General features: G+C 32.8%; 2 protein-coding genes across 8 annotated transcripts in view; one reads left to right on the top strand and one right to left on the bottom strand.

Moving 5' to 3' along the window:
• Positions 1-2,860: 2,860 nt before the first annotated feature.
• Positions 2,861-17,253, top strand: LOC106882874 (phosphatidylinositol N-acetylglucosaminyltransferase subunit C). 2 transcript variants are annotated; one of them, XR_001411041.3, is made up of 8 exons: positions 2,861-3,017; positions 4,776-4,845; positions 5,775-5,926; positions 6,902-7,070; positions 8,855-9,002; positions 10,392-10,558; positions 11,025-11,170; positions 12,736-17,253. XR_001411041.3 is itself a non-coding variant. In XM_014933677.3 (7 exons), exons 1-7 carry the CDS (start codon positions 2,921-2,923, stop codon positions 11,092-11,094), a joined length of 873 nt encoding a protein of 290 aa, XP_014789163.1. In that variant the 5' UTR covers positions 2,861-2,920; the 3' UTR covers positions 11,095-17,253. The 2 variants fall into 2 exon arrangements, 1 of the variants encoding a protein (XP_014789163.1); XM_014933677.3 differs by having other exon boundaries at positions 11,025-17,253.
• The window catches only part of LOC106882875 (putative sodium-coupled neutral amino acid transporter 12), a 73,144-nt gene continuing 63,412 nt past the window's right edge, over positions 17,254-26,985 (bottom strand). For all 6 annotated transcript variants that reach the window (XM_052972180.2, XM_089361652.1, XM_052972172.2 and 3 more), the window contains 4 exons: positions 25,050-25,149; positions 22,342-22,441; positions 21,541-21,634; positions 17,254-19,327 (listed from right to left, as the gene is read on the bottom strand). In XM_052972180.2, the coding sequence (XP_052828140.1) occupies positions 18,561-19,327; positions 21,541-21,634; positions 22,342-22,441; positions 25,050-25,149 (1,061 nt within the window). In that variant the 3' untranslated portion in view covers positions 17,254-18,560. The remainder of the gene's footprint in view (positions 19,328-21,540; positions 21,635-22,341; positions 22,442-25,049; positions 25,150-26,985) is intronic.

The raw sequence follows: 26,985 nt of genomic DNA on the forward strand, positions 1-26,985 counted from the left end.
ATTCCACGCGTTCGATTCTATGACAGTCATACTGCTTACAAAGTTCTCACCCTGAATAAGTTTTCGTATATCAGGTCCATCAAAAACACCTGCTTTCAGCTTCTCGATGCTGAGACCAGGAAATACTTCACAAATATACTTGAAGCAACGACCTTCCTTGTCTTGAGCTTTCACAAATTGTTTCATTGAACCCAGTTTTATGTGGAAAGGTGGGAAAACTATTTTCTCTCTTGACACAAGTGGAGGATTTATGACGTTTTTCTCTCCGACTATCAATTCTCCCCGAACAGGCCAAACTTTTTTCACTCAGTGCTGTTCTTTGGCATAAAAAAGCATAAAAAACATGGGTATTTTGTGTAGCCAGACTGTTGTCCAAGTAAAATATTTACCATTTTTAAATCGGCGCAAATGATCCAGTTATGACTAGAGTAGTTAATACCTCCCATCACCTGTTTTATCGGCTCGTACTTTTCTTTCAGTGTAGTGGAGTGTCCAATCGGTATGGAAGTATATACGTTAGTGTTGTGTAGCAGTACGCACTTCAAACTGCGTTTTGAACTATCGATGAATAACCATCATGAACAAGCATCATATTCATCAACACCCAATCCAAGAAGTAACTGTTCAGTTTCTTTACAAAACATAAGATCGTCGTTTTGTTCAAATAATGGGGTAAACTCAGCATCTCGGTTGCGGTAGAAAGTGATATTTGGTTTAGCTGCTAACAATTTTTTCTCGCGAAGGCGTGATGCTAACAACTCTGCTAACTCTTTTGATAAATTCATGTCTCGAATTGAGTCACTCAGTTCATCTTGATTGAACAATTTTGGTTCATTTACTGATTCAAAACAGTTAAAATCACTGTCAGCTTGACTGGCATTATCAAAGTCAGGGTTAGAATCGCTTTCATCTCTTCGTACTCTGGTTGTTGGGCAAGTCGTGTGACTACAGCGAGAACTGGAATATCAGCAAATCCCTTGAAAACTGGAGCTGGAAAATCTTCAAAATGTGGTACGGGCCGAATGACAGAGGCAATGGAGGGGTAGGATATTTTTTTCCTCTTCTTCCTGTTGAATCCAATCAAACTAACCATTGCAAAAGTAGCAGTCATCATGATGATTCTTCGGTTCACGCCATATCATCAGAATCCCAGATTTAAGGGAGGTTTGAGTACCTTTTGTCCACAGGCGTATACTCTCCTTGCATGACAGTAATGTTTATAGTGCTTGTTTCAATGCCAATTTGCATTGTCATAGCTTGAAGAACTAAAAATAGTATTTAGATATATCAAGACACAATAGCATTTTGGGTCAAAATTTGTGATGTTTTTTGTTGTTTTTTTTTATGCAGCTCAAACCTGACGTGATGAGAGAAAATGGAAGTAATTTTTGGATTCAGCATCCCAAAATTAGCAAAGAAAGGTTTCTTGTCCCAGCAGAAAAACTGTGTTGACCAGTGTAATAGACATCACTATTACAGAGTTGAACTGCAATCACCTTTGTTCTTGAGAGTAATCTTAGCAATTAATTAAGCTGGATTTTATCCATAAATGGCCCGGCACAATGTATTTTTTTTATTACCCACAATGGCCCGGCACAATCTTAACAGTTACATGGTCATTTTATCCTTTAAGGTAGGGTAAACTTAAAAGTGATCCAAGACGATTTAGTTCTGGTTGTAGAGAATGTGCTATTTTTAAGTCTAAGGAATAGTGATAGGTAGACATTTTTAAGTCGAATATTTCCTATATTTGCAGAGCCAAAAAAATATCCCTGTCCCTGTTTTCCAAGATCATATAGATAATAACGAATGCTAGTGTGTTGGGCAAATACCTTGCGTTATTTCTACCAACTCTTTATACCTGAGTTCAAACCCCGCCGAAGTTGACTTTGCTTTTGAGGTCAATAGAAATAAAGTATCAATCAAGTACTGAGGTCGATTCCCCTTTTCTTTTTTTATTTTCCATTCATTCGGTTGATATCCGACTAGTTATTGCCATTGAAATGAGGGTGGCAGCCAGTACAAGCCCAGGTAAAAGAAAGAGGCTGAGCTAGGGGCCTGCCACTACCAATAAAAACTAGCATGTTACAGGAACATCCTAGTAAACCAAAGAAAACCTTTGTAGCCCAGAAGCAGTTGGTGGGCGTGGACAAAATGAGGAAGTCCCTAAGATTTGATACTATTTTCTTTTCGTCCAATATTCTTTTAGAAGACACCCTCGACGCACTTTAAATAATTTTAAAATTTGTAGGGTCACATTTGGATTAGAATTTAATAAGCGTCCCACGTAGTGGATTGTCGATTAAGATTTAAAACTTATTCCATGCCTAAACTATTAACTCTTTAAGTTAGTATGCATCAAATAGTCTCTTTGCAGTCGTCAAGGTTTGCCAGAAACTCTCTTTGTATATAAGAGTTTTTCTTTCTTTCTGAATAACAATATCAAAAGAGTGAAGGTAACACGACATTCGAACCGAGTTTTCTAGTTTTGTTCTTTTTACATTTCAAGTAATTTATTGTAATCTTAAAGTACACGTGATAATATTCAGGAGTGTGATAAGTTAGCAGAAATAGACCTGCAAATTAAATACCTTATACTTCTGTCTCTTTAGATTATGAATTCGTACTTCGAGAAGTCGAGTTTGTTTCCGAATACCTATGGGATGGATAGACTAAGCACCAGCACTAGACTGCAGCCAACCCCCACAAAATATTGGTATAATGCTGCTCTAGGAATGACAGTATCTTAAAGATGAAATACATTATTTACTATTCAGAATTATGCCTTTCCAATTTCACTTTGAGTATAGAAAGTTTTGTGTGCGTGTGTGCGAGCGAGCGAGCGAGCGGACTAATTAAAGCAGCTTGGATATTATTTGCGAGTCGACAATTTAATAAGTTCACCGAAAAAATTTAAAAAATGACGCGATCTAAATGGCAAAAGATTTTGTACGAGGATCAGGGAGTTAGTGATAATTATGTTGATGAGACATTTTTGGATGAACTCAGAAAAAATCGTATGTCATTATATTTAATGCATAAGTGTTCTTCTAATTAAAGCATTTTTATTCATGTATTGATCGACCCTTATTTAGTTTTAGAGTTGCTTGATTTTAGGCATAGCGTTTTCTACGGTGTAGTTTCGTCGCTATCCGGTACGAGCAAGCCACGAATGAATGAATACAACACTGAAGAGACAAATTGAAACTAAATGTGTATAAAAGAACATTATTTATCTAATTCTCCAGTTATAGATTCACTAGCTAAATTCATAAAGCATCAATAAATGAAATTAACCATCCGATTAAGCACATAATAGTGATTTATGTCGTTGGTAATTGGCATCCCTGGGTTATTTCCCTCGGGCTTTGTTTTGTCCCACCAACATGTATATCATTGTATATGTATAAATATTTCTCCGTTTCCGTTGATCTGGCAGAAAAGTGAATGATTATGTGTCTTTGAGGAAAACTAATAATACTGAACTATTCCCAAACCTGACTGTGTTTGTTAATGATCAGCCTATTCTTCACCTCACTGTAGTTTTTAAATTTCAACTTTTAATTAATAATGACTGGCGCCTCAATTCTTTTCATTTTTGTTTTTAAATTTCATATTTTGAGTTGTCACCCCTGCCTATGTTTGATTTCTCTTAAGCGTTGTTCGGCAATGTTTACCTCTACCTATAGTTTCATTAATTAAAATTATTGTGTTCGCCACTCTTACGTTATGTGAGCACTTATTTCACTGTCCTTACAGCACAGGAAAATCGATGTGCGTGGTATATACATATATATATATATATATATATATATATATATATATATATATATATATATATATATATATATATATATATATATATATATATATATATATATATATATATATATATATATATATATATATATATATATATATATATATATATATATATATATATATATATATTTATATATATATGTATATGTATATGGTTTCACTCGTTGGACTGCGGCCTTGCTGGGCATCATAAAAAGTTTAGTTAAACAAGTCGAGATGGGTTCGTCTTATGAGCCCACGAAACTTTGGATCTTTCTGATCCGCCAAATCAGAAAGACCCGAAACTTTTAATAATATAGAGCTGAGTCAAACTGTTATTAAATCATAAGCTCTATCTTTTTTTTTTCTTTGATAAGATACAAAGTCAGTCAATAGTCAAGGATTTAAATTGATCCTGTTAAGGGATCAAAGTAAAACTACTATGAAGTGAAACTTGATAACCAGAAAGATAGCCTGTCGTGTATGTGAGCGTAAGTGTATACAGGTGTTATTTTTTATGCTATGGATATTGAATAAATGTCTGATTGAAGTAAATACTGGGTTTCAAGTTAATGAGGGGACTTTTACATACATGCCCATTTAAATTGCTAGAAATAAGTCAACTCTCCTTAAAACATATCGTACCATCTTAGAAAAACACACTTTAGATAATGTGGTCTGTTATACTGAAAACAGGACGGGATAATCATACCTTAAATTCCTTTTGATCATAGGTTTTCTCAACCACCGCTAACTTGGAGGTAAACAAGTACTTGGGTTAATGTTAACAAAACCCTTGAAGGCAGTGCTCCAGCATGAGCACTGTTTATAACTGAAAATCTATGTAAAGTGTGAAAATGAATTGAATAATATTGATGAATAGATTGAAATATTTTATAAATTATTAATAATTGTTGAAGGATATTCCTTAAAAACGCAGTGGATACTTCATTAATCATTATTTCTATTTTTAGTGTATATCCGATCCTATGATTACTGGAGAGCTGCTCAGGAGTCAGGTACATTTACTCAACAAATGTGCAGGTATGTTGAGATTGTTGCACTAAAAATTACATCATTCATTCTCCCTTTTCATTAGTTTTTTTGCATCTCCCATTAGCTTTGTATCCGTGATTGACTTTGTCCCCACCAATTTGCAAGTTTTAATATTTTTTTCTGTTTAAGTGGTGAGCTGGCAGAATTGCTTGCACATCAGATAAAATGCTTAGTGGTATTTCTTCCAGCTTTTTACATTCTGAGTTCAAATTCCTCCAAGGTCCACTTTGCTTTTCATCCTTTCAGGGTCAGTAAAATAAATACCAGTTGAGTACTGGGGTTGATGTAATCAACTAAGCACTCACCCCTAAAATTACTGACCTTGTGCCAAAATTTAAAACCAATATTTTCTCTGTTTACCTTCCATTTTTAGTGTTAAAACATGTTAGCAACATTGGAACTTAAATATATTGATAAGTTAATTTGAGATATTCTGATAGTAATTTCTATGTTAGCTTGTGTCACATAGCCATCTGGAAACGATGTTTCCTGGGGCTAAATAGCAGTAGCATTCTTCCCTTTCCTGGGACTACCACATTAAGTTGGCAACAAACCATCACTTTTTCCATTATTTATTTTATCTTTAAATTTTTATTTATAGGATTCAATTAAAAATTCTTAAGCAATGCTAGAAAACAATATTTTTTCTCCCTCATTAATTAACCTTGGAATATTAAATGTCGGAAAGAGCAGTGATAGAAACCCTGGTTCTGTGTTTTTGAATATTTAATTTAATACCTTTTTTTCTGCTTCATTTCAAATTTAGTTGTGAACTATATTGCTTGCTATTTCTTTTGAGCCAGTCCAATAGGCTATACTTCACCCCTTCAAAAATGAATGTTGTGCTAGAAAAATAAAATCAATCAATAGGAAATTCAATTGGTTTCTTTTTTTTTCCTAAATCTCTTTTATTTCAGTGTTTGCATCTTTGTTGTTGTCTTCATATACATGGATCAAGAAAAGTTGAGCCCTCAAGTACTTTTCATTGTTTCTTCTCTTTTGACTCTTATTGGTTATTGCATTAAAGTTATCATACATGACAAACAAGAAATTGACAATAAAAGAACAAGTAAGTGAATTATTGTTTTATCATTATTTTCTTTGTTATCGCTATTTTACACAATCATTCTCCATGTTGGTATATTTTTATGGTTGAATATATTGAAATGGATTGCATAGCACATTACTACTGCAGCATAATTTTTTTTTCCCTTATTGTATTTTATTGGTGCAAGTTCAATTAGGCTTTATTTAACTCTTGCTTTCTAACCTAAGAAAAGCACACTTTCATTTTAATTGCTATTTAACCCCTAAAACTATATCTTATTTTAAGTTAGTAAGATGTGGTCAGCTGGTTGAAATGAAAAAAATTATTGCATTGTTTCTAACACTGTGTTGTGTCCTTAAGAAAATACTTAACCTTTAAAAGTTCAGCCCACCTGGCCATAAATAGATGTATTGTAAACTACTGTTTACAAGCAGTGATGATTTCATTAGTTTGCTCAGCTGGTCTCAAAAGTGCCTTTGCAAAAAATCTGTGATAGATTGACATCATATCCAAGAGAAAGAATACTGTAAAAGTACTTCATACAGAGAGATATAAAACTTCCATGACATACTACGGTAAAGAGCATTAGATGAAATAAGACTTGGTACTAACATTATGAAATTATTGGTTTCAGATTTTGGCACAAGGCCAACAATCTCGGGGAAAGGGGTAAGTTGATTACATCATCCCCAGTGCTCAACTGGTACTTATTTTATTGATCCTGAAATGATGAAAGGCAAAGTAGACCTTGGCAGAATTTGAACTCACAATGTAAAGATGAGCAAAATACCGCTAAGCCTTTTGCCCTGTGTGATAATCCTGCCAGCTGTATGAAATTATTGAAAAATATTTAGTGTTTGATTTTTCACTTCAAAAATTTACCCATTCCTATGAAGATTTCTGTAATGATTGATTAACTTTTAAATAGTTGTTATCAACAGATAATTTTGACAGAACATTTTGATATTGGATATTTCTAAATTTATTCCATTACAGAAATGGATGATCTGAAGACAGCTGTGATATTTGTATCATTCAGTTTAATTCTGTGTCCAGTACTTGTATCTTTGACACAGACCATCAGTACAGATACCATTTATTGCATGAGTACAGTAATGTTGCTCTCCAATGTTCTCTTCCATGACTATGGTCCTCATTCTGCTGTGTAAGTATATGAGACTTTCAATAGTGATTCTATAGTACATAATTCAAGTAATACAAATTTGTTTCCTTTGTAATACATGTTAGCATTTTCAAAGATTGTTATTACCAAAGTATTAAAAATGAGAAAAAATCCATAACATCCACTGCTCTTATGGTAGGAAAGACTAGTGATACATTTACCACTTTCAAATTTGTTGTTGTTGGCACTCCGTCGCTTATGACGACTAGGGTTCCAGTTGATCCAATCAACGGAACAGCCTGCTCGTGAAATTAACGTGCAAGTGGCTGAGCACTCCACAGACATGTGTACCCTTAACGTAGTTCTCGGGGATATTCAGCGTGACACAGTGTGACAAAGCTGACCCTTTGAATTACAGGCACAACAGAAACAGGAAGTAAGAGTGAGAGAAAGTTGTGGTGGAAGAGTACAGCAGGTTTCTCCACCATCCCCTGCTGGAGCCTCGTGGAGCTTTAGGCGTTTTCGCTCAATAAACACTCACAACACCCGGTCTGGGAATCGAAACCGCAATCCTATGACCGCGAGTCCGCTGCTCTAACCACTGGGCCATTGCGACTCCACACCACTTTCAAATATAAAGTTGGAACCAGCAAAAAATTTGTTAAAGGGTATGAGGTCCACATGGAGCAAATGAAAATGTTTTAACAAACTCTATATTTGTTTTAGCTTAACCAGATACATCAAAGAGAAATGGAAATAATGTTGAATCCTCATTCTGTAATTATGGGACACAACAGTCCAAACTATGAGTCACCTGCTAGTTTGTCCATTTTTGGATTCTCCTTGTTTGAATTATTTGATATAGACATCAAACACCATACAAACATTTTACTATAGAACTATTGCTTTCATTAAATTAATTTGTTAATGGGATAAATGAGCCTTGTATTTAGTTTATAGAAACACCTTCATCAATTGACTTGCAGTTGTTTTGAGGTTTTCTTATGATAGGTGAGTCTTATTTTATATATCTACAGCAAGCCAGCTTGGTGCAGTCCATCTTGATGTTGTACCTACAGGAAAGCACTGCAAGCTAAATAAAATGCTTCGATTTGACAGGGTTGTTACTCATAGCAGTACTTTATACCACCCTATGATACCTGCTAAAAGTTAGATTAACTAGGCCATTGAGAGCTAAATGTCTTGGTTGCAGATACAACATACTTCCAGTAATTCATCCCTCCAACTTAATATTTTCACTCAGTAATTCTATTCAATAAAGACCTTGAAAACCTTAATATTTTAGCTCTCTTAAATGAAGTGCTCATTAAAAAAAATTACTACTTTAAACAGAATTAATCTTAAAAAGTTTATATGTGCATTGTCCTTAAATTTTAAAATTTTATCTATTAATACATTGTTATACTTACATCTTTTGCCAATTAAACATCTGCACTATTTATTTGATCCTCACTTTAATTTTATTAATTTTTTTTTTTTTAGTTTGTCAAAATTTTTATTTCGTTTTGGAATAGGCAGAGCAAGAGGAGACACATGGGTCAGAGGGTCACTGAAGAGGTCACAGAAAGTGACAAAAGAACTTTGACAGATAAATAAACTAAAAAAAAATAATAATACTTAAACTAAAGTGCATGTGTTTAATTGGCAAAAAATGACCATCCCCGAGTATAACAGTATTTGTTTCAACACTCATTTTCACATCAAGAATCTTGCAAGACAAATACACAAACGTATTGATTCATTGTTTTATTTATTATATATATATATATATATATTTTGCTATTACTTCAATTTTCATTCCACAGTGTGTCAAGTCCTTTGTCATTGAATGCAGCTATCTTTGCTGCTGTTTGTTTAGCATCAAGACTCCACACACCTTTACATGCTTTCTCGATTGTGACTTTTGCACTTGAAATCTTTGCATTGTGGCCTATGCTTCGAATAGAGCTAAAGGTAATGAAAAGCATGATTTTATTGGTTTATTAATGAATGCAATATATTGTCTTTGCTTAAACAAACAATTCTTTTCATAAGCAGAGTGCATCATTATTTTAATTTTAGTTTTTCACTGCTAATATGTGAGTTGAATAGTCTGAAAAACAAGTTTCTTCCAAAAGCTTTTCTAGTTTCATTTGAGTATCTTAATGTTTCTATTAGATATTAGTTTACTGAACAAAATTATAAATTCTGTTTGATTTTAACATTTGTAGAACTGCTTTGTCACTCATTGCGTGTTGGGTGGTTATATATAAGTTGAAAGTTCTACAAGTTTTATATAAGTTGAAAGATTATCAAACATTATTAGATCAAGTAGTGTTAGATAGCTGTATGATCTTTCATCAGTTACATTACACAACCTTGAAATGGGAGTGATGCATGTTTTAGATTGAGAGTGAATTACTCAACTTCTCTGACTATATATATTAATGCAATATATATGGTATATATTCAGTAATGTATACCCCTGCAGCTAGCTGCTATATACAAATCAATATTATGAATGATAGTAACACAGTGAGCTGGCAGAATCACCAGCATGCAAATTGCTTAGCAGAATGTTCGTCTTTACATTCTGAGTTCAAATTCCACCAAGGTTAACTTTGCTTTTCGTCCTTTCAGGATCAATAAAATAAGTACCAGTTCAACTGTGGGGTCGATATAATTGACTTACCCCATTGCCATAAATTGCTGACCTTGTGCCAAAATTCGAAACCAATACTATGAATGATGGCACTAGCAATTGCTGTTACAATCAGCAATTAATGTTCTGCTTGTGTTGGAAATTGAAATAATACTTTTGTAAGTTGTATTCAACTTTGTTGCTCAATACCAGTTCACACAGTAACTGTATAATTGGATCATTGATGATAGTCAATGCTGTAAAAAGACAGTTGGCTCTATGGTACTAACAGTAATAGTTCAAGTCTCTCGTATGTATTACTGATATAAGACTCTATTACTATGAGATTGTGATATAACATATAATTTGATGTATTCAATACGCATTATATGGTGTGCACAAACAAAATCCAGGTATGTATGTTGTATGAAGATTACATAACATTTGTCTCTAATCTGTCCCACTGCCCAGCTGCTAAGGTAATAAAATACTATATTGGATGCTTTATGTTATGTAGTTCAGTATTTTTCTGATCCAATGTATAACTAGGGTCAGCTTTACTTATTGTCTATCAAGGTTCAATAAAATAATCATCAGAATATGCTATACCTTATCTGTTACAATTATTCAAAATGAATGCAAATGACAGTATTAAATTATTATTTTTTAATTGATTTCTTGATTCTTAAATGAATTTTTTTTTCTGCTGTTTATCTTTACAGAAAAGAGGCTCTATTTGCCAAAATACAATGAGTGTTTTAGTTGGTGTGATAGCCAGTGTAGCATTGTGGTCTGTGTCACCTTTTGGAGCAACCATTTTTATCACTGTTCATCTCCTGATCAATTTTGCTTGTCCAGCATGGCTTTGCAGGCTTCAGTCATCTAAGAAGTAAGATTTAAGCATTTTATATTTTTTCTGGTGAAATAAACGTGTTGTTTCATTGCTTATACTTACTTAGCTGTCTAGAGTTTCATGATTATTTCTCTAAAATCATTTAAGATATACCTTGCTTCAGTCTCATATTAGATCATACTATACATTCTACAATAGAATGAGTTCCTTGTGGGGCATAGTATAACATTCAGCTAAAAAAAATCATTACAAGAGGATAATGTAAGCAATAATTATGTATAAGTTTTTAAGAAAGAACAGCATTACCTCTTCATTTGAAGATATTGATGTAAATCATTAATGGAAGCTATCTAGTAATAATATCTTACTTGTACAAGTTATATATGAATATAATATTAGAGGACTGCAAAATGACATAGGTTTTAACAAAGCCAGATGATTCCTAGTAACTTTAGTTTTGTTAGTATATAAGCATTTAATAAACTTTTTCTTCTTCTTTCAGCAATATTTATGGTCCTTGGGATGAAGCCATCATCAACAGCATAGAACATCCAAAGGCTACTAGAAACTGATAAATTCACCAAAGAGTTAACAGTTTTTTTTCAATGTTGATGTATATATTTAAAAGCTGAAATGTTCCAGAAGTCTGTAAGTAATCATAAACTAGGAAGAATTTGAGATTCTATAAAAACACTTGGCTAAAGTCTCTTTGATTGGGTGAATGTCACTCATCAACTTGTAAACATCCTTCATCAGTATCTGCTTCAAGGTTGATAATGAAATATCTGAGATTAACAATTACTTTAAGAGACCATGTCTTTAACATTACGAAACAAAACTAATTTATTTGGTCGCTTCTTAAGGGTAATCGTAATCTAACCCTTTCGTTATTGTCTCACTAGTTATCAAGATTCTACAATCAATCTGTCAAATAATCCTTCACTGCTCACCACCACTGTTAATATCCTGAACAATTTCCTTGATTGATCCAGTTAACATCAGAAATGATTTTATGTTGGTGAAATCCTAAGTATTAAGAGTGTGAATAATCTATGTAGGTAGAGATTAGGTTTGATAAATAGCAAGATATTGCCTCTTCCTTCTTGAATTTAAACTTCTGAGAGGATTTTACTTATGCTGTCTTTATTGCCACCTGTTTCTTGTTTGAGTGATTCTTTAAGGACAGCAATGGTATGAAATTGGTTTCTTTATCTGGAATGAATCATTGTCAAAATGTTTATCAACAGATAACATGGTGTAATTCGTTCATCTTGTTCAGGGAAAATAAAGGCAAAGTATGTAGAGAATATATAATTTTTTCCTTGGTAAATAATTAATAATCCAAGGCAATATATTTAATTTCATTTACATATTTATCTTCATTTGTAAAAAGCTGTTCTGAGATGTCATTTCACATTAGTCTGAAGTGTTAGACAATCTTGTATATTATGTTCAAATAGTTGAAGATAAAAGAAGGTTAAGTAATAATTGATAACTATTTTTGTTAAAATTGTGTTGTGGATAACTCAGAAAGAAGAATAGTGGAGTAAATTGATAAAGCTAAAATGTTTAGTTTATAATTAAAATAAAGAGCAATAAATGAATACTTGATTGTTGCTGCTTTAGGCTTAAAAAGAGTTAGCTAGATGTTAGTATTATAGGAAAACTTTTGGGAAATTTCCATTGCAGCCTTTTGGGAAGGCAGGGAAGTTGAGTGTTCAACCATTTATTCTTTTTTTCATTTCAGTCATGTGGCTGCAGTCATGCTAGTGCACCACTGTGAAGGTTCTTGACATTCCACATGTATATGCCCAAAATGTGAGTTAAAATAGCTGATTGTCTCTCTGCCTTCACCAATAAACTGAAATGGAAAATTTCCAGAATTTTCCTGAGGTTCCACGAAATGATCAAATGAACTAGGAAAAAAGTTTGCCAGCTTTTTCTCTGTATTGAAATGACATTGTGGACTTTATTGATCTCAGAAATTCTCCTGTCGACTACAATTTTGTTTTGTCTTCTAACAGAGGCTTTCAAGCATCTGTAGAGATTCAGATTGATACTATTCTCTGCATGGGATCATTGGTAGTTTATCACTGATAGTGGCCAGTCTTTTCTCATCTGATATTTCTGGTGCTTCCTGTCTTTTTTGTCTTGTTCAAATAATTTGTAGCCCAAATAACAGACTTTCTTTTTTTCTCTTTCCTTTGCAACAGTTTTGAACTGTTTTGGCTGGATGTCACAGAGTGTGAGGTTTCACTTCAAGATGTCTCTGAACTTCAGTTATGGTCTTCCAAGATGACGCTTTCCTGTCACCAGTTCAGAATTAATATAATCTTTGAAGAGTCAATTATTATTCATCCTTTGAATATATCCAATGCAGCTGAGTTGATGTCTCATGATCATTGTTTTGATGCTTGCAATTTTTGCTTGTTGTAGGATATTGGTGTTGGTCTTTTATTCCTAATTAATACCTAGTGCTGAGAAACGTTTTGATGGAACTATTCATTAAGAAGTTGATGTCTTGCAAGCATAAAGAAGTGTGCTGATAACTACCGCTTGGTATGCAGACAATTTGGTGTACCAAGCAGTAGTTATCAACACACTTCTCTACACTTGCAAGACATAGACTTCTTAACAGACAGGTTGGTGGTAGTTTTGAGTTTGAGGTCCTTGAAAACTCTTTGATAAACTATTCTATATGGAGTATGGGCCGCACATATCCTGTTGTTGATTTTGTCAGTGGTTGTATTTGAAGATTAAAATGGAACCAAGTTATAGAAAGCAGGAGACCTGTTTGGATTGTTGTTGACAGTTATTGTGATGTTTTGTTGTGGGGATCTTGGAGGGAATTGATACAGGTTTCTAAGTCATGCTAATCATTAGGCTTAAATCACTTATTTGTTAGAAGTAATTTTGGTCATGTTTGGATTCAGAATTAACATCTGCATTCCTGAAATGGTGTTCATTGAGGTTTATACATCAACAAAAATTAGCTTTGATTGAAGACACCTGTGTCATACTTGCTTTTTCTACTTGTGAAGAAGACTCATTTTCGTTTACAACAATCAAATGAATATCACAAAGGTATAGTGAAAAGGGGGTCGGTGCAAGTATGTTCTGTAGCTTCACAACAGTTTTCACCTTAAATGCTAGCCATGTCAATTCATTTGATAGCACTTAACACTTCAATTTGTTGTAAAAGATGGCTATAATATTGGTTGGATGCTTTTACGTTATTTTGAATTATGGCAAAAAATTTCAATGGAATGCTAAGTTTCTGAAGTATTTTCCACGGTATTTTATGCATATCCTATGGAAAGATTTTGCCAGATCATAAAACAAGAGATGTAGGGGCTTGTGCTTTTTGGCTTTTTCTTGCAGTTGACACATAGCAAAAATTATGTCTACAAAATCTGCTCTGTGACTCAGAGAAAAGTTTCAATAATTAGCTGGCAATCTACTAATAGGCAAGTTAAGATATAGATTCTGTTTATTAACAGCAGATATTATTTTTTAGTATTAACAATTGGCCTTTGATTTCCTGATACATCTGAGAAGGCTACATGCAATATTTTTTCATTAGTGCTATATTTGGCAGCAGCCAAATATGTTTCATGTTTTAACCATTGCCTTAGTTGTGTTGTGAAGACATATATTTCTGCTGCTGCTCTACTCACCAATATTTGATACTAATAATAATGATAAAGATGGCTATGATATTGGCTGTCAATATTATTTTGGTATTTTATTCTGAGTTCAAATCCTGCAAATGTTAAATTTGTTGTTCATTTGAGTTTTGCTAAAAATAACCACCAGTAATATACTGGATTTAATTTAACTGATAATACATCCTCTTAACCAAAAATGACTGCTTAGTTCAAAGAAAACAATATTTCAACATTAGAAACTATCATTCTTCTTGATTCAATTGATTTTTGTGGTGTACTACAAGATTCAACAAATGGTTTTAATTTTTTATATTAGTACATAATAACCAATGCTATTTTCTGTCTGGTGCAACAGTAAAAATTATTCATAATATTTTTATGTTGGAAATTTCTAACATCACTTTTTTTATACTTCAGTATATGAAAAGTCATGTTTTACTGAAAATTCACTATTGTTGCCTCCTATTTTAATTGTTCTAGATGAGACAACTCTAGATTTCTTATCTCTGGAAATTAACAATTTTATAATCTGCTCTCCCTTTTGAAAAAGAAAAAAAATCCATCAACCTGGTCAACTCGTTGAATCTACTCAATCTTCCAAGAAGCTGGATGCCTTGGGTCTAGTGAGGCTGATGAAAGTCTATATTGATGTAGAATTTGATACTGGTACTAGTTTTTTCAAGATTTGTCACATGGTTATTGAAATATATTTTTTCAGTAAACATGTTATCAAGAATCTTTATAATGTGAATGAAATCCCAATCTGAAGTAGTTGCTTGTAAAGCAAACACTTCTAAAAGTTTTGGTAAATTTGTGACATGTATCAAAAGAAGTAATGATCTTTGTAGCTTATTTTTGCTTTTTTTTTTTTTTGCTGATTAGATACATCCTCAGAAATGTGCTTATGAGTAAGGATTTCAAAAAATGAAAAAAAAAAAAGAAACATATTCATTAATTATGATGTCGAAAAAATTACTTAGTAAACCTTGCAACTCTGTTGAGAGTTCAGACCCCTTGGCATGGTGAGGTCATCTTCGAGTGAAATATGAATTATTCAATTCTAATATTAAAGTTCATTCTTTAGAACATGGTCTCCATTTATAAGTTAATGATTAAGGTAGTGCCAACTGGTTTAAGTTAAGTACATATCTTGATTTGGCTCTATTTTAAATTTTATTCATATTTTCAATCTTACTTGTGCTCTGACTTTTAAATCTTGGATTAAATTTTTTATTCTTTAAAATTTACTATTGTTTCTATGGCAATGTGATGTGAATTTTGTTTGAAGGGCATCCAGCTGTAGAAACTCTGCCAAATTAGATTGGAGCCTGGTGTTGCCATCCGGTTTCACCAGTCCTCAGTCAAATCGTCCAACCCATGCTAGCATGGAAAGCGGACGTTAAACGATGATGATGATGATGATGATTGTTATTTACATTGTTGAATTTATCTAAACTTCGTTTTTGAAACTGTTGTACTTAAATTGCACATGAACTTTTCTTGTAAAGTAATCAAGGGGAGTCAATCAGATTTTTCTTCAAATATTTCGGTGAATGTTGTTGAGATTTACTGATGATCTTTCCAATGATCAGAGCAATCTCACACCTTTTAATCTAAGCACTGATGAGCTCCAGGTGAGCCCAATTTTCAACCTAATTTTAGTAATTTTGCTTCACTTATGCTGTTGTTACACTGAAGCTGCTGCTACCTCTTAAATATAATGAAGGCAATGTAAAAAGAACACATTTCATCATTTGATGCATGTAATTTATTTGCAAATCATGTCCTGAAACATGTGGAATATTATTCATTTCAATTTTGGTTTAGTGCAGTTTAAATTGGTTTGACTTTTTAATAGAGTTGTAAGGACTAAATGTTTTATATGATTTAATTTTATCGTCACATTCTGTGTTCAAATCTTACTAGAGCCTGCTTTTCCTCTCATCTTCCAATGAGTGGAGAAAAAAAATAGTGGTTGAATACTCTATATCTTCCCTCCCACAAGCATTTGTAACCTTGTGCCACTAGAAATATTGATGCAAGGTCACAAATGGATGTGGCCTTCTGTGTCTAGAATATTTCTAGACACAATCTAGATTTCTAGAGGTTGGGGATTAGAAGAATTCATAGAGTTAGAAAAAGGTCCTTTGATATTTAGTTATATCACTTTGTTCTGAGTTCAAATCCTTCAAAAGTCAAAGCAAGTACGAATAGTAAACTGGAGTTGATTTAGTTGACTGTGCTGTTTCCAAAAATTCATAGCTTTACGCTAATGTTAAAAATTGATACTTCTGATTTTTACTGTTGGTGTATTTAAACATTTTAAAAATTAGTTTATCATTTCACTCTTCTAAAAGAGTATTGGTAGATTTTGCTACATTTGAGACTAGAACTTGTCTTTGTTCAATATTTCTAGCACCAATTTCAGGCGATGAGCTGGCAGAATCATTAGCAAGTTAGACAAAATGCTGCTAAGCATTTTACCTATCTATGTGTTCTGGGTTCAAATTCTGCCATGGTCGACTTTGCCTTTCATCCTTTTGTGGTCAATAAAATAAGTACCAGTTGAGCTCTGGGGTCAGTGTAACTGATTTACCTCTCTCCTGAAATTGCTGGTTTTGTGCTAAAATTTGAAACCAATATTTCTAGCACCAGCCATTGTTTAAACAGTGAAAAAGTTATGTATAATTTCATATAAACTGAGTTGTTTTTTCAGTTTACTAAAGACGTTGAAAATTTGCTCAAGAGAAATATTTCAGTTAAAATTTGCTCAAAGAGAAACTAGTTAAATTTTCAATTTTTAATTTATTTAAAATAAAAAAGAGAATATTGTTATTTTTGTTATTGTTTATCATTGAGAGACTTTTTACATTAATATATACTGCTAATGAAATCTTTTTAAATTTTATTTATTATTGAAGTTTTCAAAATTTTAAAAATCATTCATTAACACTAAATCATTTGTTGGCACACATATCTTTTATATTTTCTTATCTCTCGGAAATAAAACAATTACAATTTTGATCTGTGTATTATTAAAAATAAAAGAGTAATACTTGGAAATCCAGTTTTTTCAGTTTTATTAAAATATATGAATCAAAAAATTTGTCATTGTAAAACTGTATGTTATTAGAAAAGTATGACAAGAACGAATGAAAGAAATATCCCAAATTCTAGGATTCACATTTGTGGATGGATGGTGATATAAGAAATAGTTGTTTGTAAATCACAGTAATAACTTATTGGAAACGGTGAATTTAAATTTATAAGGAGTAAAACCTACTGCCACTTTGTGATTAGGGAATCCTGTTTTTTGTAATTCAAATGAAATCAAAATATTTGATATCATTTAGCTACTGTGAAAAACTTATTTCCCTCTTCTCTGAAGCAGATTTAAATGTTAGATTTATACTTGTAAAATACCTGTTCAGAATTCACTAAACATTAATTATATATATGTATAAAAAAATATTTTGGCCAATTAATTTGATGTTGCCTTACTTTGAAACCATTTAACCAAACATTTACAAGCATCAATTTTTGAGTGGGTATTGTATTCAGTATGTCTCATAATTCAGAGATTGAAAAAAAATGTATAAAGTGATAAATATAATTCAAAAATCTTTATTTTAAAAATCTCAATTCCCCAAGAAATAATTAATATTTAGGAGCATTCTAATCCTTTCTAATCACTATCTTTATGACAGTAGCTAGTTTATAATAATCAAAATCTCCAATATGGAGCACCAACTTAGATACAGTAATTTCATCTTTGGTGATTCAAAGCTGAAATTAGACTTTGGTTTTGTCTTTCTCCACTTCTAGTAATGATAAAATCAGTCATAGTAAGACACTGAGGTTGATTATAACAATCACATACCCGTTTCAAAATTGATTTTTATACCTAAAGCAAAGATTTTTTTTTTTTAAATAAACATTTTTTAAATGATTAAAATGTCAGTATTGTTAGTCTGCTTTTGTTGCTTGCTCTAAAAGTTAGGAATCTTAAAATCTAGCAATATACAAGGTGTAATCTCTTTTAAGAATTTTTAAAGTAATTGAGTATTCAGATCTTTTAGAAGCTGTAACTATAAAGTCCACATGCATCATCAATTGATACTTCCTAGATAACTTCACCTGTGTTATTGTTCTTAAAAATAGGTTTGTTCTTCATAGATAAAATAGTTTAAATAAAATTGGTCATAACATATTTGTAATTTTCTTTCCCTTCAAATATTTAATGTGTGATAAAACATCAGCGAAACAGATCTATAAGTTATAGCTTGTTCTTTTATACTAAAAGTCTTCTGTTGCTAGACTCTTATTGAAGAGGAACTTTTTCTTCACCTGTTTGATAAATATCCATAATATCAAGATTTTAAAATGACATGATTTGCAGTAACAAAAATTAAACAAAAAGCTGACCAAACCATTACAAACCACACCCAATATTTACTTTTGAACATAGACATTTTGTTTTTAGGTAAAGGGTTAATTGTTAGAAATTCTTCTTTACGAGCAAAATATACTAACAAAGCTGGAACGATATACTGAATTCCACTGCCAGCATAGGAACCTGTAATTCCAACGAGGAATTCTACTTCATCTGTGATGATAGCTATAATCAAAGGCGGTATGATAGCAAGCAATGGGAAGAAGATTCTATCTATAAACCAATGGTATGGTTTCTCGGGATTAAAAAACAATGTTTTCAAATTGTTCCGAAGTGTAACAGCTATAATTGGGAAATTTGTACTGAGTGTAAACACAGGAAAAAGAAGGAGGAAATATTGGAGAAATTTACTGTCAGTTATTAACTGTTGTGAATCACTGTTTGAATTTGGGAAGAAATTTAGTGTGTAGACATCATTAATATTATCAAATGCAAAAATGGCTGTAAATGATAGCAAGGCATAGAAAAGTAAAATTAAGAAGTAGTCTGCTGCTAGAAGATTGAAAATCTGGTTTTTGTTCTTGATTGGTGTCACTAATGATGGGAGGGAGTGATGACACATGAATGAGTACACACATACACCAAACAGATTTGGAATTCCGGAAAAGTTAAAAATTGGTGGATGGCCTTTCCCTTCACCGTGGCCTAATCGAATAGCAGTCAGTACAACCATAATAGTAAATGCTGCAAAACAATTGAAAGAAATAAGAACAAATTAGAAGAGAAATGATATTTTTAAATAGACTAAAAGGAATACTTCAATGCTTACTATCATTGTTAAGCAACTGATTTTCCATGCCTGCATGAGTTTGGTGGGCTTTCTTTTAGGCAGGGTCTCATGGCCAGATTCTTCTTTGTAGTAAACATTTTCAGTTACCTCTTACAATATGCAGAGACAGTGTACTTATTCTAAAATGGAGATACACATGCTAAACAATTCTAAGCTATTAAGTTATGCTTATATAATATAGCTTCACAAAATCCTAGTGTCTAAAATGTCAAAACAGAAAATTCATTCATTTCCATAATTTTACAAGTTTTATATTTTTAAGCAGATAATATTTTATTTTCAAAATAGGTTTATAATGTTCTAAGCAGATGAGCATTCGTATACCAAACGGAGATAATTTTGAGCAATTTTATTTAGAACGTAGTTCAGTGGAATATGAGTCATATAATCATAGCAAATACTAAACAAGAAACATTGAAGTGACAGTCATCATCATCTTTGGTTTGATCGTTTTTTTTTCTTCACACAAGCAAGAGTTGGACAAAACTGAAGTGCATGATCTTCCAGATATGTTCATTATTCATTGTCTGACCTATGAAACTTGCTTTTGTAATATATTTCACAATCATGAAGGTTCATGGCCAAGTGGTTAGGGTGTTGCACTTACCATGATGAGATCATGGGTCTAGTTCTTGGACCGAGTGGCACATTGTGTTCTTGAGCAAAACACTTCCTCTCACAATGTTCTGCGATCACTTCAGCACCTGACATGTGGTACACTGTGCACCTGCTCAGGAAACATCAATTTACTGGAGGTAGTGAGCTAATGTACAATATATACATTTGATCACTAAACAAATCCTTTGTGCAGGTTGTTCAGCAAGAAATTACAGAACTGTCTTTCTCAGACTACAAGAGACTGTCATCTTGTATCTAATGATCTCATGTTATATTCTATCCTAAATTTGGATGGTTCTTCAAAATTTTTAGGTTTTTAAAATGTTAATTTCAGTATCACACTAGAGAAATCATTTAGCCCAGGTCAGCCCCAACCAAACATACACATTAACCATTTTCAGGGGTATGATGAATTATATGTGTCCTATCTTTATATAAATTGGTAGGGTGAGATTTTGCTGCTATTTCTGACAAGTTATGTAATCATGTAAAAGGTTCTTTGCTCAAAATTATGGGAGTGATATTCTATTGTACTTGACAAAATTACAGGGCTTTAGTCATTGAATTACTGAGCTCAGAGTTAGAAATTTTCAGATACTTTTCACTCCTTAACTTCCTACATAGAGGTGTCATCTTCATGCAACATAGACACCTAACACTGATCCAATCCTGCATTGCTTCTTTAAATAGTGATCTTGAAAACATTCTTCAATGGTAACATGATAATCTAGTATCTTTGAACAACACAAAGATAGCACCTTATGAAAATCCTCATATTCTCTACAAGTAGTAGCCTTTGAAACATTGGAGTCCTGTTCATATATATGGGACAGTGCTGCTGCCATATACCCAAGCATTCATGACCTCATAAAAATAGAGATCTGGTTAATTGTCAAAAATTCATTCATTAACAGATGCTTAGGTTCAGAGATGGATATTTGGAAATGAGATCTCACTGTGGAAGCTCCACAGCAGAGATGTATACTTTTGAATTATCTCCTCACCCATGTATTCCAATCAGGTTTCAACATACAGATGTTCTATCTGTACAGCAACTACTTTAACCTCTCCAGTTTTAAGCCAGCAAAAGTGTCACTCTGTGATTGCTCAATGTACTATAGAAATAGCAGCAAAATCTCCCTTAAATCACATCATACCATCAGATATTATGGTCTCTTATATTTCCTATACTCAGGGAAAAGACAGGATAGTTACAGCTGGATGTCTCTGATCATATGTCTGTTCAATCAGAATTGATTTGAGGCTAAACATAAAAAGCAACAACAACCCCATTAATCTGGGATTCAATAAATAGGTGCTGCCATTTATTCTCTAAATAACAGAACAGAAAAGTATTCAACATCCATCTGAAATAATATATAATTGGTGTCAGCTCCAAAACTCATGGCCTTTGTAGGTGGATTACAGTTGTTTAACATTTTACAAGAAATATTACAACAGATCAAAATTAACAAAAAAATAATCTTACCTGTCCATCGAAAGACTGAGGTAAAAACCTGAAGATATCCGGTTTTTTGAACATTAAAAAAGGTAAATGGACCCAAAACTAAAGCAAATACAACCTGAAATACACAAAAATCACATATTTAGGATAGCACAGATGGTAATATTTGCTTCTCTAAAATTTTCAGGCCATTGTTTTTATGGAAGCAATACATATTGCTGCTTAGAAGGAATATTTTTGCAGTTGTACATGTGACCAACTTTAATATATAACTATTGTAGTTGTTTTAAATGTTGTCACTAATGTCTTTAAAAAAAAAAAACCCTGTAACTTAGCAGTTCAACTAAAGTGTCTGAAAGAATAAGGACCAGACTTTAAAAAAAATGAAGTACTGGGATTGATTTGTTCAACTAAAACCCTTCAAGGTAGTGCCCCAGCATTATTACAGTCTAATGACTGAAATGGGTAAAAGAATAAAAAACAATATTAGAATATTGTTAGGAACATTATTTACCAAGAGGGTATCTCTAGTCCATAAAATTTGCCACAAGACCTCATTTATATTTCTCTTCTATAAATGAGGTCTTGTGGCTAATTTTATGAAGTAGGGATACACTCCTGATAAATAATGTTCCTAACATTATTCTAATGATTGATTTCATTTCATTTATAATGAAAAATGTACGAACACTCCACAGTTACATATTCTCCTCTCTCATATAAAATATAAGGCCTTATAGTTAAATAAGAAAATAATATAAATGATGAAAAGTTACATCATTTTAAAAACCTTCATTGAAAAAAGGTGAGAAAAAAAGTACATACAATAAAAATACGGTAAGCATTCTTCCGAGAGATATCAGATCCTGGCCAGCAGATGTCATCATCACTTACAGTTCTATTAGTGTCTGTTAAGTTGGTGGTGCTGAAATATTAATTACATAAATATAATAAAAACCTTTTGTAAATTTTAACATACACACATAATACAGACATGGTTCTGTGGTTAAGGAGTTTGCTTTGCTACTACATGGTTTTAGGTTTGATCTCATTGGATGGCATTTAGAACAAGTGCATTACTCTTAGATTAATCAGAATTTTATGAGGGAAATTTGATATCTGCATTAATCAGAATCATCGTATTAAAAGAAAAAGTCAAGTGAGTAAAAATGTTAATTCTTGCATCTCAAGCAAGTATGAAAGATAAAAAAAAAAAGCAACAAAATTAAAATGTCACCATCAATTTCTAACAATTCTTGACTTTGTGAAACTTTAAACAGGCATAAGAGAAATATACACCTTCAATTTATAATCATCAGTGGTTTAAAAATGAGAAGCACCAATTTAGGTCCTCTCTGAAAATATTTAGCAATATCAACCAGGTTTAACCTTTTAGCATTCAGCTTACTGTCACATGTTATGCTTATTTATTCACATTGTTTTGAATTACTCATACATTATCTTTTTGTGTTGAGATTTCAATGAAGTGCTTGATTATTTTTAATATGACATCATAGGATAGGTGAGAGAGCTGCATATGACCAGACTGTACATAACACAGGTATAACATTTGGATGGGAAATGGCCGGTTTAAATACTAAAGGATTAAAGAAACTCTTTATATATTAGCAATGTTAACTGGGTTATATGTTTACTTCTGTTATGCAGAGGTAACATACCCACTATTAATAAAAACACTTCTCTGCAATGTATTAAATTTTCTCTCTGTACTTCTGCTTCAAACAGAATTCACAACAATAAAGAAAAGCAACAACAACAGTATGGTTCTTTCTGTGACACCGCAATAGTCATCAGCAAGCTTTCCACACATGAATATCACCTTCCAACACTACTAAGCTCAAATAATCATTAATCTTCTATTTGACCTGACAATAATCTAAAACAAACAGACTCTCTTTGCTCTGAAATGATTTATAACAATGATCAATTGTTAAACTATCACTACTTTGATTTAAACATCAGCAAATAAGTTACCAAAGGCAACAGCAGTTATAAAATGTACTAGTTTTTCAACTTGAAAATACAGCATAATTTCTGTATTTTTTGTTTTAACTATTTTTTCTCCAATGATTTTTTTTTTTGTTTATGCACAAGGTTATTTTAGTAACCTATACCAGGCTATTACTGCTACATAGTATATAAAAACCGGTGGAATTCAAATGCAAAATTCTAAGTTATTGAATTAGCTAAAGGTAACCACCACCACCAATTTGGTAGATGGAAACTGTGTGGAAGCCCATCACATAGACAGACAGACAAACAAGTATATATGTGTGCATCTGTGTTTGTCACTCCACCATCCACAAATCACTTGACAACTGGTGTTAGTTTGTTTATATCCCTGTAACTTGGCAGTTTTGCAAAAGAAACTGATAGAATAAGCACCAGATTTAAAAAATAAGTACTTGGCTTAATTAGTTTGACTGAACCCTTTGAAGTAGTGCCCCAGCTTGGCCACAATCCAATGACTGAAACAGATAAAAGATAAAGGTAACTGAATTAACTTTAGTATATTACTGGTACTTATACTTTAGTGACCCTCATGGAATGGGTGGAGAAATTGTTTCTAGGGACAAGATTATACACTGAAAGGCATTAGTCCAACATTTTGTTCATCCCTTATGTTAACTCTTCACGTTATGCTTTAATCATTACAAAGCACTTGATGTTACATTATAAACTGGTTTCCATAATTTCACTCTTAGTATTATATAGCTTCAGAATGATTTCAAACTGAAACACCCAAGCCTAACACAGTAGAATGTCTATGTCATCAATGACAAAATATTGATTTCAAATTTTGGTAGAGAGCCAGCAATTTTGGGAGTGGGTAAGAAAATTACATTGATACCAGTGTTCAACTAGCACTTATTTTTTTCTTTCTCAACACTGAAAGGATAAAAGGCAAAGCTGACCTCAGCAGATTTTGAACTCAGAATGTGAAGACAGATGAAATACCACTAAGCATTTTGCCCAGCATACTTACAATTCTGGCAGCTTGCTATCTTTTTGACAAAATTAATATTGATTTCAAATTTTGGCACAAGGCCAGCAATTTCGGGGATGGGGGTAAATTGATTACATTGACCCCAGTGTTCAACTGGTACTTATTTTATCGACCCCAAAAGATGAAAAGCAAAGTCAACCACAGTGGAATTTGAACTCAGAGCATAAAGACCAATGAAATACTGCTAAGCATTTTGTCGGTGTGTTAATGATTCTGCCAGCTCATTACCTTTTCGACAAAGTTAATATTAAAACCAATATTAGATTCGATATGAACAATGACATGGCAGAAATGGCATTGTATTAGAGGTCTTACAGTATTTAGTTTTGTTAGTCTATATTTTCAATGGGCTTGATTTTACCTGTAACTCCTTCTCCAGAGCAATAAAAGAAGTACTAATAACATATCAGGTTGTTTTAAGTGACTATACTCCATATTAACACACACACATGTACACACACACAAGTATAAAGAAAGAAAACCCATAATTTAAGTAAATATTTACCAAGCTAAATTCCTTAAAGATTTTGGAACAGCTGCTCCATAAATTGCCAAATCTCCATACAGGTAAACTATTATGCAGATGTAGAAAAATAGTACACCAACTGAAACAAAAAGAATTGAAGAGTTCCACAAATAAACAGAAAAAGTCATTAAAAATTGGTCATCATATGAGATTTGCTGTGCTTAAGAAAACCCCACCATGTTTATTGCAGCTGCATCTCCCTTCCTCCACTCTCCCTCATGTACCTACCAGCATACAATATGTCCCTGTTCAATACCTTCCCCACAAAATATCCTCCTAATACCACCTCCCTCTACAAGTCTCCAATTATTACACCCCCCCCCCCAGTTCCCCCCCTTTGTTTTGAAATCTTGCGAACTCACCCACCAACACACCCTCTCCAATCCTTGGTCCACTTCACTATATACATTTTCCTGTAACTTGGATGTATGGTCCCTGCCCCCTCATCATCACAGCCTCACCATCTTTCCTCTCTATCTCTCTGAGTTAGTTGTGTTTCTCTTCTAATGCAAGATACCTTTTCTGAACCTCAATACAACTCCCTGCACTTGAGGGATTTTGCCCTGCTAGTTATTTGGTGACCTCACTGCAGCTGGTGCCACATAAAAAAGCACCCAGTACTCTTTGTAAAGTAGTTGACGTTATGAAGGGCATTCAGCCATAGAAACCAACCCAAAACAGATAGTAGAGCTTGGTGCAATCATCTGACTTGTCAGTTCCTGACAAACTATTCTACCCATGCCAGCATGGAAAACAGACGTTAAATGATGATGATATGTGATGTGAAATCAAATGAGCTTGCTAAATTTTCTTCTCAAACTAAACAGTATATAAATGTTTAGCTGCAGTATCAAAGAACTTGCCTCAACATGGATCAACACATTTTATGTGGATAATTCTTAATGTAGGACAAGCACAAATGAAGTACTCACAAATTTTATCAACTGAAAAATTCAAGGCTCAGATATTGTTGAAACCAAAATCTCTAAACATTCCTCCAGAAAATTTGTAATGAGTCCAGTTAGAATTTATGTAGTTTAACTTTAGCAAAGTATTTCCATGGCATAACTATTCACAATGGTGTGGAGAAGAGAGTTCTACAAGGTAGTGATTACTGAGGTAAAGAAGTCTTTTTTTATCATATTTAGTATGTCCAAATATTGGTTTCACATTCTCTTAATACTTTGACTGGAATCTGACCAGATCCAGTAGTCAGGTTAAAGTTAATTATATTTATTTTTATGTTTTTAAGCCAACACTTGTACAGGCACTATCTCAGAAAATTGTCTGATGTCAGCTTTCGTCATGTATTACTTTTCTGCAATAAGATATTGACATTACCTTTTACCAATACGCATACAGTTGTCCAGTTATTCAATCATTATCTCTTTCCTCAATAAAGTAACATTTGTTTGAAATATTGGTTTCTAAATTTTGGCACAAGGCCAGCAAGTTTGTGGGAGTGGGAAAGACAATTACATCAACCCCAGTGCTCAATTTGCATTTATTTTATTGACCCTGAAAGGATGAAAGGCAAAATCAACCTTGGCAGAATATGACAGACAAAAAGCTGCTAAGCATTTTGTTCAGCATGCTCATAGTTCTGCCACTTCTATGCCTTATTTGTTTGAAATATCAAAGACAGTTATTACACAAAGCACAAGGATACATACAACCAGTGCTTAACCTTGATTTCAATTATGTTAAATAAATTAAAAGCACATTTCCTCTTGCCTATTGCTTATGACTTTTCCAAAACTCTTAAAAAAAACTTTCTTTACAAATAGGTAAACTGAGACAAATAGAATAAAGTACATTTCACTTAGACAAATGAAACTAAGAGATGATCTATTCATCTGACCAATCTTACATCAGTTTTTTTTTTAATTTGCAAACAGACATTTGATCTAATGAT

Source organism: Octopus bimaculoides, chromosome 1, assembly GCF_046866305.1.
Source record: "Octopus bimaculoides isolate indiv1 chromosome 1, ASM4686630v1, whole genome shotgun sequence".
NCBI classification, from domain to species: Eukaryota; Metazoa; Mollusca; class Cephalopoda; order Octopoda; family Octopodidae; genus Octopus; species Octopus bimaculoides.

Bases quoted from the DNA above. Each gene is read 5' to 3' on its own strand.
- LOC106882874 (XM_014933677.3), top strand. From the start codon at position 2,921: ATGACGCGATCTAAATGGCAAAAGATTTTGTACGAGGATCAGGGAGTT. The intron at 4,846-5,774 runs GTATGTTGAGAT...CTTTTATTTCAG, and splicing joins TTTACTCAACAAATGTGCAG to TGTTTGCATCTTTGTTGTTG. The intron at 10,559-11,024 runs GTAAGATTTAAG...TTCTTCTTTCAG, and splicing joins AGGCTTCAGTCATCTAAGAA to CAATATTTATGGTCCTTGGG.